General features: G+C 40.5%; 2 protein-coding genes across 7 annotated transcripts in view; one reads left to right on the top strand and one right to left on the bottom strand.

Annotated features, from left to right (window-relative positions):
* Positions 1–10,316, top strand: part of LOC128029221 (MAP/microtubule affinity-regulating kinase 4-like) — a 36,563-nt gene extending 26,247 nt beyond the window's left edge. Inside the window, exons 9-19 of one of the 6 annotated variants that reach the window (XM_052616857.1) lie at positions 96–215; positions 337–436; positions 1,273–1,382; positions 1,461–1,644; positions 1,821–2,032; positions 2,668–2,771; positions 4,348–4,623; positions 5,498–5,580; positions 7,380–7,424; positions 7,689–7,728; positions 9,125–10,316. In XM_052616857.1, coding sequence (XP_052472817.1) covers positions 96–215; positions 337–436; positions 1,273–1,382; positions 1,461–1,644; positions 1,821–2,032; positions 2,668–2,771; positions 4,348–4,623; positions 5,498–5,580; positions 7,380–7,424; positions 7,689–7,728; positions 9,125–9,458 — 1,608 coding nt within the window. In that variant the 3' untranslated portion in view covers positions 9,459–10,316. Of the gene's footprint in view, positions 1–95; positions 216–336; positions 437–1,272; positions 1,383–1,460; positions 1,645–1,820; positions 2,033–2,667; positions 2,772–4,347; positions 4,624–5,497; positions 5,581–7,379; positions 7,650–7,688; positions 7,729–9,124 lie in introns of those variants that run through there. The other 5 variants (XM_052616858.1, XM_052616853.1, XM_052616856.1 and 2 more) reach the window with 5 other exon arrangements.
* Positions 10,317–10,916: 600 nt separating this feature from the next.
* LOC128029222 (creatine kinase M-type-like) lies at positions 10,917–14,057 on the bottom strand. The gene is made up of 7 exons (XM_052616859.1): positions 13,900–14,057; positions 12,594–12,803; positions 12,320–12,474; positions 12,118–12,250; positions 11,740–12,035; positions 11,445–11,634; positions 10,917–11,359 (listed from the first exon to the last, which is right to left on the bottom strand). Exons 2-7 carry the CDS (start codon positions 12,781–12,783, stop codon positions 11,181–11,183), a joined length of 1,143 nt encoding a protein of 380 aa, XP_052472819.1. The 5' UTR covers positions 12,784–12,803; positions 13,900–14,057; the 3' UTR covers positions 10,917–11,180.
* Positions 14,058–14,615: the final 558 nt, after the last annotated feature.

The raw sequence follows: 14,615 nt of genomic DNA, 5'->3' as shown, positions 1-14,615 counted from the left end.
AGCGGTGATTGTTTCTTTGTGCCGTGGGGGTGATTCAATGGCCGATGGGTTCAGATTTGAATTCGGTGTTGAATAGAAGTCTGTTTTCCCCTCAGGAGCTGCGTGAGCGTGTGTTGAGGGGGAAATACCGTGTGCCATTCTACATGTCTACTGACTGTGAGAGCATCCTGCGCCGGTTCCTCGTGCTCAACCCCACCAAGCGCTGCACCCTGGAGGTGAGGAGGAGCAACTGCGACCCGCAATCCACCACCACAGCTGATAACACGTCTTATTGAGTTTGCATGGATCTTGTGGCCTTTTGCTCACTCTATCTGACTCTCTGTTCTTCCCTTTCAGCAAATCATGAAGGATAAGTGGATGAATCTCGGGTACGAAAAGGACGAGCTGAAGCCTCATATAGAGCCTGTGGAGGATTATAATGACAGCAGCCGTATAGGTAAGAAAGCTTCCCCTTTTGGCCCTTTTACATGATTTTTCTGAAAATTATTATTATTATTATTATTTTTTTTTTTTTTTTTTTTGGCTTTTCAATTTATAAACATACTCATAAAAAGATGTATCTTGCACATGTATGCTTAAGGTGTCATTATTTTTTATTTTATATTTATATTTTTATAATATTTAAGTAATAAATTTACATTTTTTTAAATTTTTACCCCATTGCCGAAATGTTATTTCTCTAGATATATGATTGAAACAATTTGCAAATAAAGTAAGAAAAATAAACAATTATAACTGTGCAGAACTTATGGTGTAAATACAGTTAGTATCTTATGTTTACCACGATTGCATTTATTTGATAAAAACCGTAATATTGTGAAATATTATCACAATTTAGAATAACTGTTTTCTATGTAATTTATTTGTGTGATGCAAAGCTACATTTTCAGTACTCATTACTCCAGTCTTGAGTGTCACATGATCTTTCAGAAAACATTCTAGGGAATCTTTTGTAACATTGTAAAAGCTTTATTATCAATTTAATGCATCCTTGCTCAATAAAGTATTCATTTCTTTAATAAAATCCTGGAGTGTATATTCTGTGAAGAAAAGCTTATTCCACAATTTTACTTATCAAAGTAAAATGTATCTTGTTTTTGAGATAAAAAAAGATAACGATAAAACATTTTTTGCATTGTAGTAACCAAAAGGTTGTGGTTTTAAACCTTACTAGCAAGGCACTTAAAACCAGATTGCTCAAATGTGTTGATTTGTTTACTTGCTTATTTTCTTTTAAGTATTTTTGCTCTCTCTCTCTCTCTGGTCATACAGATGTAATGGTAGGAATGGGTTACTCTCGTGATGAAATCAAAGATGCCTTGAGCACACAGAAGTACAATGAGATATTTGCCATGTATCTGCTGCTAGGCCGCAAGAACGAGGTGAGACAGAGAGTGCCGCTGACCTGAGAACAGCCTGTGCAAGTGTGTAATATCTTACAGTGTGTGTTTCCCATACAGGATGGCATTGAGTCACGATCGAGCAGCAGTTTGTCCCTAGCACGGGTGCGGCCCAGTCCCATCACGAATGGCACCAGCAAACACTCCTCCACTTCCTCGTCCAGCTCCACCTCTGCCTCCAGTCACACTAAACCCCAGCGCAGTGCCTCCACCTGCCACCGCCAGAGGAGGCACAGCGACTTCTGTGAGCCCCCACACCCCTCACTGATCATTTCATTTTTATAGTTCGGTATTATTGAAAGCTTAATTATTAAATACCAGTAATAATAATAGTTATTAAAAGCAACTATTTTATTTTTGTTGTTGTTGTTGTTATTATTAATAGGATTTATAATGGTCATTATTTATAATGTCTGTCAGGTGGGCCGTCGGTGCCAGTAACCCAACCCAAGCGCAGCCCCACCAGTACAGGAGAGGGGGAACTAAAAGAGGAACGTCTGCCCTCGAGGAAGACCAGCTGCAGTGTGGTGGGCAGTCGTAGCATCCCCCCGTCGAGCCCCATGGTCAGCACAGCCCACAACCCCAACAAGGCTGAGATCCCTGACCGCCGCAAAGACGTCAATGTAACACCGGTAATCAAGCACACAAAATCAGAGACATCCCGTTGCAGGAAATATCAATTCAAATATTATCAGTGTTCAGGAGATTATTCTCAATAGTTCACAAATAGTTTTGTGCATTATATTCCAAGACTTTTGAAGCCTTATGATAGATTTATGCAAGGAGCCAACGGAAAATTAAGCCATTCGTTACAGCCATGGTCACTGTTGACTTTCAGTCTATGGAAAGGGGAAGCTTGATAGTCTGCTATAAATAACTTCTTTTGTGTTCCAAAGAAGAATGAAGAAAGTTCCCAAAGACATAAGTAAACGATGCTGGATATTTCATTTTAAGATGCACCCTTTAATAGAGTAGAAACTAAAAATCAAGCTAATTGCAGTTCAAGTGACATCCATTAAAATGTTACACAACTTCCTGTAAGCCAAATACGTCAATAACAAGAATTATTCCCTGAGATATATAATGGCACATGTTCACATTCGTTATCGGCATTCTCTGGTCATAAAGTGATGTTTCCTTGCACTCATGAATTTCTGAGGACAGCAGTGTCAGAAAAGCTCGTCATATTTGGATAGCTGCAATAGTAAATCTGTGTAAAATCCATAGTTTTTGGTTTTCAATACCTGCTTCCTGTTTCATGCTTTAGAACAACACCCCTGTCAGTGCCATGAGCCGTAGGAACACTTATGTATGTACGGACCGTACGAGCGCTGACAGACACTCCGTACTACAGAACGGGAAAGAGAACAGGTAAAACGTGTCTCTGTGTATGTGAATCTGTATTTGAATTTTGTTTATATGCATTGAAGTTTCAGAATTAAGGTGCATACCGAAGCCGAATTTTTTTTTCTGTGTGCTTGATTATTGAGATGGATTTGCTTCAGCAGTGGCAGATAGTGACTGCTTAACTGTCCTTCTGTCACCCTCCTCTCTGTCTTTCCTTATCTTCGGGGGAGGCTCTGAGACTGGGTGTCATGTGACTTAAAGAGAACGAGAGGAGGCATGGGATTGTCTGGGTCACAAGGCTGCTTGACTGTTTGACCTAAAGAAAGCCTCCCAGCTAGTACAGCACACGTGTCCACACAAGCAGAATCACCGCCACCAAAATGTGTGTGGGTTTTTTTTAATTGTAAATGGTATTATCAGGGTAATGATTTTAATGATATTTATATTTTACAATGAATATAAATAAGTCACAGATATTCATATTTCATGTGAAATAATGAAGAATGTTTCAATAGAATTACTGTGTAAATTCATCAAACCTAAATTCTGAGATGTCAAAACCCAGACTAGCCTCAAGTTTATTGGACCCCATATACACACTGAATACACTCGACCCAGCCAAGCCATTTCAAACCCCTTCATCACACAAATGTTCTGCCCAGAACTGCAATTTATGACTGCAGTGTTTCCGACCAGTAGAAACTAATATGTGAAACTCTGTTACAGGAAATCCTGTGTGTGTGTGTGTGTGTAAGGTCCATCAGCACAGGGTTATTTAGAGCATTAAGTGAAGTGGCCCCGGGCCAGTGGGCAAACTGAGGCAGCATGTGAGATCTGTTAGATTTCTGCCAAAACTGTGTGAGACGGAGGGGACAGAGGCAGTCCGGTGCCAAGAGCTGCACGTCTGTGACGTGAACCCATGTGAACTGAGACATTAGTGGGGCTAGTTGCTATGTACAGCATCTCTATTCCTATTCAAGAGGGGAGAGGTGTGCTACTGCTTATCTAAGCGATTCCTGAAGTGTTCAAGGGGTCCTTGGTAACATCACCCTGTTAACCACCACCATGAACACCTTAGGAATGCTGAGTTGTGGATCATCATTTTTCTTCTTGCTCTCCTTTTCTCTCCTCTCTTTGTCTTATGACTTTCTCTCCTGTTTCCCTGGTCGGGATTAGTTTAATAAACAGAAAATAAAGAGATTTCTCTCGCCTTCATCATCCTCGGCGTCTCCAGGATTCAGATGTGCAGTCGTGTGCAAGATTTTTTCCACTAGGGGTTCAGTTTTAATTTGCCGTAAGTGGCTGTTTCTGAGATGGGAGTAAGAACACGAGAGCTCGTGCCTCAGTGACTCAGCATCCTGCCTCACATTTACACTCAAGTAAACCCAGCCCTCGAGATCTGATGCGGGTTTAATCGTATCGCTACAGAACTGCTACTGTGTTTCGTTTTGGACTTTGTCTTATGGATTAAGTTCTGTTACCAAAAGTAGTTTCCAGTTAGATCCCTGATAACTGCTAATAAGCAGGATTAATTGCATACTGTATCATTGCACTGTCCCTTATAATTAGATTTTTGCATTTTTCTTGTCTCTTTCCTCAGCTCCTTGTCTCATCGATTACCTCCAGCCTCCCCGTCCACCCACAGCATCTCCGGGGGCGGGGCCTCCAGCTCCACATCGTCCGAGCGTTCTCGGTTGACGAGGGGCTCCACCATCCGCAGCACCTTCCACGGGGGCCAGCTCCGGGACCACCGGCCCCCCACCCACGCACCCCCCACCTCACCCACCCTCTCCCACGAAGCCAGCCCTCTGCCCCACTCCCGTAGCCGTGCCACCTCAAACCTGTTCACTAAGCTGACCTCAAAACTTACCCGCAGGTAAGAAGAGAACGACAGATTCTTCTAAACCAGAATAACTTTTGAAAGAGTACACTTTTGAATATTATAGATAAAAATAGAACCAAATAAGTTCCACATCATCAGTTTGCTCTCTCCAGATATTCCACTGTTTAGAGTAACAATGAGAAACGTCTGAGGACGTTTGAGGCCTGTTCACACCAGAGAATAACTATAAATTTAACTGTAAAGATATGCACATTAATATCTACACCAAGAACGACAACTTCAACATTAACGTGGATGCTAACTAATAAATAAAACAACTAAGAACAATGATTCTTTGGTTTGGTGCACATTGTCCTGTGGAATCTGAGGAGGTAATGGAGTTAGATATGGGAGCTTTTGCAGTCTGTAATGTAATAGAGATGTTCAGTAGTGTGTAGGAACGCTGATGGGGCGCTTTGCTCTTCAGCATCCTCAGTCAAATTGTTTATGTGCCTCTCTGGGCTGTAAGCCAAAAAGAATGACTTGTGCAGGGGTACGCATCTAGAAGCTCTTAATTAGATTAGAGCAACACTTCTATCTCTTAAAGAAACTTCCCGATTAGATTAACCTACCTAGGTTGAAACCCAATGGATAAAGCTTTTTTCTGCATAAGTTATATACTCTTTGCATTAACTCTTCCTCAAGCCTCCTCTGTTATTAACCGACAGCTTCAGGCAGCTGCTCCCCCTAGTGTGTCCTTCTATCTCTTGTTCTTGGCTATTGTTGGGTGCTCTGTGTTTCTGTTTTGTTTATTTGTTTCTTTGCCTTTTCTCCTTGCTGCAATCTTATTTCTATCTCGCTCTTCCTGTTCCCCTTTTTCTCTCTGTCTACCAAACTGTCTTCTTTCCTTCCCTTCATCAACTCTTAGGGTCAATCTTGACCCCTCTAAGCGCCAGAACTCAAACAAGTCCGTCTCGGGCTGCACTCTGCCACAGGGATCAAAAACAGTTAGTAAGTTTTCTTCCTGTTTGTGGCCTGTTTTCCATCTCTCAGTCTGTCCAAATACTCACAGTCTCACCGCTCTCTTTAGCACCTGTGTTGGCGCTGAGTGTCAGAACACCACCTTGAGCTTGTACACATATATTTATTTGCTTTTTAAAGGAACAATTCACCCCAAAATATACATTTTGGATAGTCATACTCACCATCATGTCATTCCAAACCTGTATGGTATTCTTTCTTCTGTGGAATACACGTAAGATGTTTTGAGAGCTGTCAAGCTCCAAAAACCATGTATCTTATGACTAATTGGGTTAACATTTCGATTCCCGCATACGCATTTTAATGAGATTTTAAGATTTGAGCACAGAAATGGCACACGGCACACATCTGAAGCGCGAGCACGGAGAACCACGGGCTCCAACTGTTTCTGTTTCATTACTGACTTTTTACTTGTATTTAACAATTTAACGTTTGAAAAGTATGTTAGTCTAGTTGTTTTTGCTGTGGTATTTTTGTTAAAACCATAGGCAAATGTTCCTCTTTTAGGCCTAAGTGATATTTGCTGATGTTATTCAGCTGCAACGGAACACTTAGTAAAAAGTCAACATGTTTGACTTATTTTTTTATTAGAATTTTTTTATTTTATATTATTGGAAGTCATTTGGACCAGTTTTACACTGCTTTATTTGTCATTTCCACAACATGACAGCCAGTTTGTGTATTATGCAAAGTATTTTGCTTGTAATAAGAAGAAAATAATTATACATGTTTGAGATGACAGAGCGAGTAAATGATTTCAGTTTTGACTGAACCACACCATTTTGGTTATTGTTTTGTAAAACTACATTTTTGTGGATATTTTAAAAAGTACTGTATTTGTGTTTGATGCTCAAGGGGTCTTTTACACCATAGCACCATCCATGTATCAGCTTTTTCATGTATTCATTCATGCATTTACTCATTCAAGGGAATAGCATTTCGCTTGGTTCAAGGGATACTGTGTGCCTTTATCAGTGAATACAATTCAGAAGCAGCTGTTTATAACAATTTCATCTGGACAATTTTTGAACAAGGCAGGGGCTTCCTCTCTCCATTTTAAACCTAGATTAGTTACGTAACATGTATTTCATCCTTTCATGCCAAATCCCTCTCACCGTTGGCCAAGCTCATTTGCCTCCTCTGCCTACAACATAATTTTTCTGTCCAGATATGGTTTATTTACACCCAACAGAGTCCTCCATTTTCACTCTAATATTTAAGGAAGAAGCCCATGTACTGTTCCTTTAAGAGGGAATCCACTGGCCACCTCATTTACCACATCATGTGAATGGAAAATTTCACAAATACTCATGAAAGCAGCCTTGGACCATAGCGCCCCCATGTGGACATCAGTCTCAACTAGCGCTTTCTTTGTTTAACGCTATATTAATAACTACTAATATTGTTCTAACATCTCATGTAGAATAGTAGATTAATAGACTTAAAAGCAAATAACCAGACACACAGGAAATGAATTAATTAATATTTTGTGAATGTTTTTGTAATTTGTGTTACACTGACATTAAGCACCTCGTGGTGACATTTGAAAACGTAATTAATATATTAAATACATAATCCTACTCTATAAATCCATCGCTGTCGTCACTGTCTTTTGTTGTCAGTGGTGATTATTGTGGATTGCTGAAGGTGACGTCAATGTAACCGTGCAAGTCTGTGGTGTTAGATGTGAAATCATGCGATTGGTTGTTTGTGGAGGGCGGGAAGAAGACTGATTTATTCCTAACATGGACCTTTGTTTTCTTCTTGAGGGTCACAGACGAACCTGAGAGAGTCTGCAGATCTCCGGTCACAAGGTGAGTGTTTCCGTTATCTTTTTAATACACAAATATGACCGAGGACGTGACATAAGCCATCCATCCTCCAATTCTAGATCATCTTCTTCATTGCAGAAAACAAGCAAACCAATCAAACAGAAGAAAGACAGAAAATAGGTAGAGGAAAATGAGCAATAATACCATAAAACAATCATCTAGATAGATAAATTAATATTATTTGCTCAGTAAAAAAAAAGACTAAAACATCACATACGACTGTAACTCTCTCTTACTTCTCCTTAGCTACAGATACAACTACAAAAAGTCAGACTAAAAAATACAGGTAATTTCTAGCATGTGATCCGTGCCGTGGCAGATCAGACTGTTCAGAATGTGACTGCATTTTGTTAATTTTATAGAACTGTGTACTGTGTGCATCAAAACTAGATTAGATTTTGTTTTCAGGTTTTGTTTAGACCCGTACTTGTCCTTCCCTTTACCCTTCCCATATTCTCTGACAGTGGTTGACTTGCATTTGGAAAGTCACTTTTCAGTTTTTTAACATGGATGTTTGAATGACATTTTTTAATTGTCAATCTCAACATATGTTATTGTTAAAAGCTGCCAAGTGTATGTACCTTGAATGCAGTATATATTCGGTTGAGATTTTCATGTAGGAATAATGTATGTTTATGTAGTGCATGACAGGTGATGTATGACTGCACAGGAATCTGATCTGAGTTTTCATTTCAGCATAAACATACAAGAGTGCTCTGCCAAATATTTTTTGCTTGATTCTTATGTTACTATATTTTATCCCTATATTTGTATGTGGCCATTTATTTAAGTATGGATGTTTTTATACACTACTGTTTAAAGGTTTGGGGTCCGTAAGATAAAAAAAAAACTGACTGTAAAGACTTTTTCAATGTCTTTAAAATTACATTTTCTATTTCAAATAAATGCTGTTCTTTTGAATTTTATATTTGATATAAATGTATATTATAGTAATGGCTGCTGAATATTCTGCTTTGCCATCACAGGAATAAATCACATTAAATTACATGTAAAAAGATTTTGAATAATAACAATATTACTGTGCTTTTGATTGAATACATGCATTGCAGACCCAACATTTTTAAATGGTGGTGTATTTCTCGACAGTTTAAAAAACAAAATGAATGGCATTCACATTTTATGCAGACCTTCCAAAATGTTCCGCAGCTTTTTTCGATAGTCACACGGAGTTGAAATAATGCTCAGATTTTTGAAAATGGTTTTATTATCCTGAAGAACTCCAGTGTCTCCTGAAAGGTAACAGGTGTTTATCTAAACATTCCTTCTCTTTTCTGATTGCAGAAGGGTTTCAGACTTTTTTTAGGATGCTTGTTTCAAACTGTTTACGATGATTTTGTTGGCAACACTTTACCACGAAGTTCACATAAACATTAAATACATTACATAAACCATCAAAAAAAAAAAAGTTGTTTCTTATTAGTTACCCAATGCTCTACCTAATGTTAACAAATGGATCTTTTCTATAAAGTGTTACCTTGCTATATAGTGATGATCAGTTCATTTAAATAATATCACAGACTACTAGACTACTAGTCTGGATTTTTGTTCTTACATAATTCTAATATATTTCTCTCTTGTCCCCCTTCCATCCCCCATCCGCTCATTCACGTCAACGCCCACCCCCCATTTCTTCCTCATTTCACCTCCTCCTCACTCCACAGTCGCTATCTACCTGGGTATCAAAAAGCGGCAGAGCCCCGGACCCCCCGATTCGGCTGGGATATGAGGGTGCGGAGCCCGCGGGACCCGGCTGAGGTGATTTTGGCACTGCGGGAGGCAGCGCAGAGCTGCGGTTGCCAGGTCCACCAGGCCGGGCCCTTCCTCCTCTCCTGCACCCACGGAGCAGCTGGCGCCCGCGTTGCTTTCGAAGCAGAGGTGTGCCATCTGCCCAACGGCCCCGCCGAGATCAGCGGTGTCCGATTTAAGCGCCTGTGGGGGGCACCGCTTGCCTTTCGGGACATTGCCACCAAAGTGTCCAAAGATATCGAACTCTGAGGGCAACAGGGGGTGGAGGGCAGGGACAAAAGCATTGGACAGAAAGATAAGATGAGTGGACATAGCCCCGCCCACACCCCCGCCCCCTCTAAGCCTACAAAGACTGGCACACATAAATTGAGAACTGGGCACCTGCTCACACAAAAGCCCTGCTGAAGGAACTCCCTTTACCAGGTCTGTTTCACCAGTGATTTCACCTGGTATCTTATCCATGTTTTTTTTTTTAACACCCATTTATGTTCACTCTTCACATTGTCATTCCTTTTTAACTGCTGCTATTTAACTCATTTTTATTTCTATTCCTCTGCTTTGTCAGCGAGAAGAATATGTTTTATTTTACCATATTCACAAAAAAAAAACGTATGAAAGCCACACTATTTCATACAGTAGACAACATGCAGAGCCGCTGAAAGTGATAGCAATTTCTCCTCATTTATTAACGATCTTGTTTGGTTGTCAAACCTGCCAGTGATGCAGGTTGAGTAGGTGATGTCTGCGTTCCTGAGCCTCATTGTTTTTAGATCCGTCACATTACATGGTCACACCATAGCACTTTAGGGCTGAGTGAGCAACATCGCCTGTTTAGAAGCAGTTCTCCCTTCAAATGGTGCAATTTATCCTGTTGAGCCAAGTCAATACACAGTGCTCTTTGTGTTGCTTTTGTATGTGTTCCGCTGATGAGAAACCTCTGTTATCTTGCCGTAAGTGCACTCTGCTGAATGACCACAAACAGACTGTTGACTTTGTTTATCTCCGATTTGAAATAGTAAGTCCTCCTCGGTAAAGGTTGGAAGATGTCTGAGCTGTGCAATGTGTGAAAATGCAAGAATGATTAATACAGCATTTGTCTGAAATCCAGTGATTTGTGTGTCTTTATTGTGTTCAGTTCAAAATGTAACAATTTTGCTTAATGGATTTTTTATGAGATATATAAAGAGAATATATAACAATAGATATCTTATCTAGAGTAATTTTTTATTTTATTTACAGAAGCCAAATTATACAAATAGTACTCATTTGGCTAGGGTTAGGGTTAGGATTTTTTTTTTGCTGTAAGTGTGTTAGTCTAAACCTTTTTTCCAGCTATTTCTATTGCTATATTGCATTTCCGGTTTAAATATATTGTGTATGATTTGCAAGCATTCGAACTAGTTATAATTCAAACCAACATGATCTGGCTTCATAATAACTGAAAGAAATGGCAAACCATGCTTGAACTATTGTTGACGTCATTGTGCTATTCTCCACAAATGACTCATCTTTTAGTGCTCACAATGACTTTCGGGTCAGCTTAGACTGTATTCATGAAAATGTGTATTGATGTTCAGCTTTGAGAATTCTGAATGGATCCTCCACAATTGTGTTCTACATTAAATATATATACATTAAGTAATTAACAGCTGTGTCTGGAGGTACAAATCAAGACTTGTCAAGAATATAAAGGCTTAAAACAAAGGGTGATTGTTACATGGGGCCATTTATTAACTTTGTACAACCAAAAAAAAAAAGATTGTTTCGGTGAATACAACATAGCTAAGGTTTTCTAGCTATGTGAAGGTTTGATCCCAGGACGTTACCGGAGGAACATAAAGATAAGAAGGAAAAGTGCAGGAAAAAAAAGGAAAAAAGTTGGAAAAAAGTGAGCAGGGTGGAGTGTCTCTTGGAAAAATCAACACGTCATGACCGCATGAAAGAACAAATAAAAAAAAGAAAAGCACCATTTTACTTCTGGGCAGGGATCATATCATCAATGGACTCGCCCTTCTCCATTTTCTTTTCCATTTCGACCATGAGCTTCACACCATCAACCACCAGCTGTACCTGCTGCACCTCGGAGGAGCCCAGACGGTCAGCGTTGGAGATGTCGAACACACCGCCGACAGATGCAGTGTCAACACCACCTGAATAACGGAAGTACAAAGAGTCTCAAAATAATGATCACAGTGTAACTCTGCCACTTCATACATTCGGTGATTTCAAGCCCACCTGTGCCCCGCTTCTGAAGACGCAGTCTGGTCAGGATCTCCTCAAATTTGGCATGTGTGCTGAGTTTGGGCAGCTTGACGTGCACACCACCGCGCAGGCCGGTACCCAAGTTAGAGGGGCAGGTCAGGATGAAACCAAGATGCTCGTTCCACATGAACCCATGGTTGTGCTTCTTGAAGACATCCTCAATCTTCAATACACAACAAGGAGTCAGGCCTTCGGTGGCTTATCTTTGCATTAGATGACCAAAGGATTAAACAGACACCATAATTAGGTAGTGAATAATGGGGTTTACCTTCTGCAGGCCAATGCAGAACCTCCTGAAGACTTCCTTCATGTTACCACCCTGCTGCATGGAGATGACACGCAGGTGATCCTCTTCATTCACCCACACCAGGAAGGACTTGTTGTCATTGTGCCAGATGCCTCTTGCGTCAGGCCAGTCACGAGCCATGCCAGCAGCCAACAGTAAAGGGGACACGGGCTTGTCAAACAGGAAGTGGTCAGCAATGAGCTGCTCCTGTTCCTTATCAGTCATGTCCTTCAGGGGGTAGTACTTGCCCTTGAACTCGCCGTCCAGGCTGTTCAGAGCTGTGAGAGGAGCAATGTGAACGTCAGTAAGATCATGCATGTTCCTTTGTGGATGTGAGAACATAACGTAAGTGAAGCTCACCTTCAATGGACAGCTTCTCCACAGCTCTACGCTCACCACGGCTGTTGTGGGGAGGCAGGGTGAATCCCTTGATGCTGCGGCCGGTACGCACACGACTGCTCAGAACGTAGTTGGGGTCAAGGTCATCACCACCCTGCGCACAGGTCAACATCAGCCACAGTAGAGTAAAACAGCCATGATGGTGTAAAGAACTTTAACATACCTTCAGGTTCTCCCAGTTCAGATCAGTCTGGTGCTTGTCGGTGGGCTTGTAGCCACCGTGACGGTCAGAAATGATGGGGTCAAACAAGTCCTTGAAGACTTCGTAGGACTCCTCATCACCAGCCACACAGCCGACAGTCATGATGAAGGGATGGCCTTGAATTGGGATCGAAAGGTAGTGCTTTATATATCTTCTAGAACAACTAAAACATTGTTTGTGGTATCGCGAAAGATCGGCTGCTGTTGGAGAATGTATTCAAATGTGTTCTACGTACCAGGGTTGTCCACGCCAGTCTGGATGCAGTCATCCAGGGTGAATCCACTGGGGGTTGACTTGCTCCTGAGTTTGTCGTAGATGTCCTTATTCAGGACTTTGGACATGTGGTTGTTGTGCTGGGAGAGGTCAGGGAACTCCTGCTCTAGAGAGAACTTCATCTTGTAATCGTTGTTGCAGTTCTTAGTCATGATTGCACTTTTCCAGAGATCTGCCGAAAGACGAGTAGTAAGGCAAGTTGGCAAAGTATTTACAATGTGCTTTGGAGACTCAGATTAGTCTGCAAATCTTGTCTGCAGAGTTGTTGTCACAGTGGACAACCAGGAACATTGTCCCAGGCCTACTAAGGTGTAGCTTAGACACAGGAAAGAGGGAAACCAACGTTCCTCATCGCTGCCATTGATATAGAAAATTATAAATGACTACCCATTTGCGTTTGGTCAAGAACAAGCAGCGCTAGTTTCCCGAATAAAATGCCAGCAGTTGCAGACAAAGTTAATGCATATTTTGTGTCCCAAGTAAACTTCAGTCTCTTAGTAACAAAATATGATGCTATGTCTTGGATGATTGAATAGCTCGCATGCTTATATGCATCAGACTGCAGGTGATATTTTTAGCATGCCTGCCAAACTCACTCCTGTCACTCAAAGCAAAGAGCACATTCACCTCTCTAATTTCTGCTGGGGGTGGAGAATGTACACTTGCCCCATAGTTGGTATTATGTCCACCCCAATTTAGCTTAATTGCTTAATAGCAAAATTGAATTAACAAAATATAAGAAATATCAAATGTTTACAGTTTAGGAGTAATGAATCATTAATAATCTATTTGTCCACATATTCACAGCTTTTGGCACACAGTTGGATGCAAAACAAATGCAATATCTTAAGTATTATAAATAGACTTGAGTAAAATACATCAGCTATAAATTCCCCAAGATACCATGACCTTGCACCAAAGTATGTCACACACACCCAGATCATTCCTGCCATGGACTGCAAATCTTCTCCAGACTGTTCTCTCACAAGTTTTCCAATGCATTTCAAATGCAATGACAAGCTTTCTATAGATCTACCATGAACAAAAAAGCTTAAAAAATTTGAAACTGTGCATTTCTAATACTCCAACAATCTAGAGTGCTTCCATAAGAATCCAGATATTGTGCATCAGGGATCCAGTCATTAACACCAATGAGGTTTGATTCATTTGTATGTGGAAATACTTTGGATCAACCACACGTAAAGCCACAGTGTATTACACCCTTTTTTTTTTGCTCAAGTTTTTCTTATTCCCACCCTTTAGTTTACCTGTACAGAAGAAAGGGTAACAGTCCTTGGGATCAGATCCTGTCCACCAAGCCAATGTAGGGGTTGCCCAACTTTGCAAGATGTCATGCCTTGGTTTATATACTTTGATGTTTGCTGCCTATTGGTTACTCGGCCCGCACATGCTTGAACCTCATTGGACAGCTGCACTTCTTGATAGGGGTTTCGGGTTCTAAAAGGAAAGAAGCTACATCACACCACCCAAGATGGGTAGACAGCTGTCCCCACCCCCCACAATGGCATTTTCCTCTTGCTCGGTTATGAAATAACTCAAAGACACTGCAGAAGCACAAAGAAGTTTCATTTCTTCATTTTAAGAACTATAATGCATTCAGTTATTAATTGTATAGTACTATTGTGTTGAGGCCTAAAACTTTCTTTGCTACTTTAATCTTTTCTAAGTGAAATTGTGAAAAAAAGACTCAAATTTAAACAAAGCCCACATAAAGTCATAATATTCAGTGTTGTGAATGTATAAAAGTCAGAATAACCAGAATAACGGCATAATAACTTTTTATGCTTAAAATATGAAATAGTTAACTAATTAAATAGTATAAATTACTGTTCTCACTGTGGTAGTAGTGGACCCTGTTTTCATCCATTTTTTGTAAGACATACTTTGTATAAGAGAAGGCATCATGTGTCCCTGAGGTAAAGACTGTAGTGTTCTCAGTGTCCAGTCAGGGAGCTGTGCTGCT

The sequence above is a fragment of the Carassius gibelio genome, chromosome A15 (genome assembly GCF_023724105.1).
Source record: "Carassius gibelio isolate Cgi1373 ecotype wild population from Czech Republic chromosome A15, carGib1.2-hapl.c, whole genome shotgun sequence".
Lineage (NCBI taxonomy): Eukaryota > Metazoa > Chordata > Actinopteri > Cypriniformes > Cyprinidae > Carassius > Carassius gibelio.
The sequence above is the reverse complement of the archived record's forward strand: the minus strand, read 5'-3'. Positions and strand labels throughout refer to the sequence as shown.

Coding starts and splice junctions, on each gene's coding strand:
- LOC128029222 (XM_052616859.1), bottom strand. CDS start 12,783: ATGACTAAGAACTGCAACAACGATTACAAGATGAAGTTCTCTCTAGAG. Junction 11,635..11,739: donor TCTGCATTGGCCTGCAGAAG/GTAAACCCCATT, acceptor TGTGTATTGAAG/ATTGAGGATGTCTTCAAGAA. Junction 11,360..11,444: donor TCTTCAGAAGCGGGGCACAG/GTGGGCTTGAAA, acceptor TCCGTTATTCAG/GTGGTGTTGACACTGCATCT.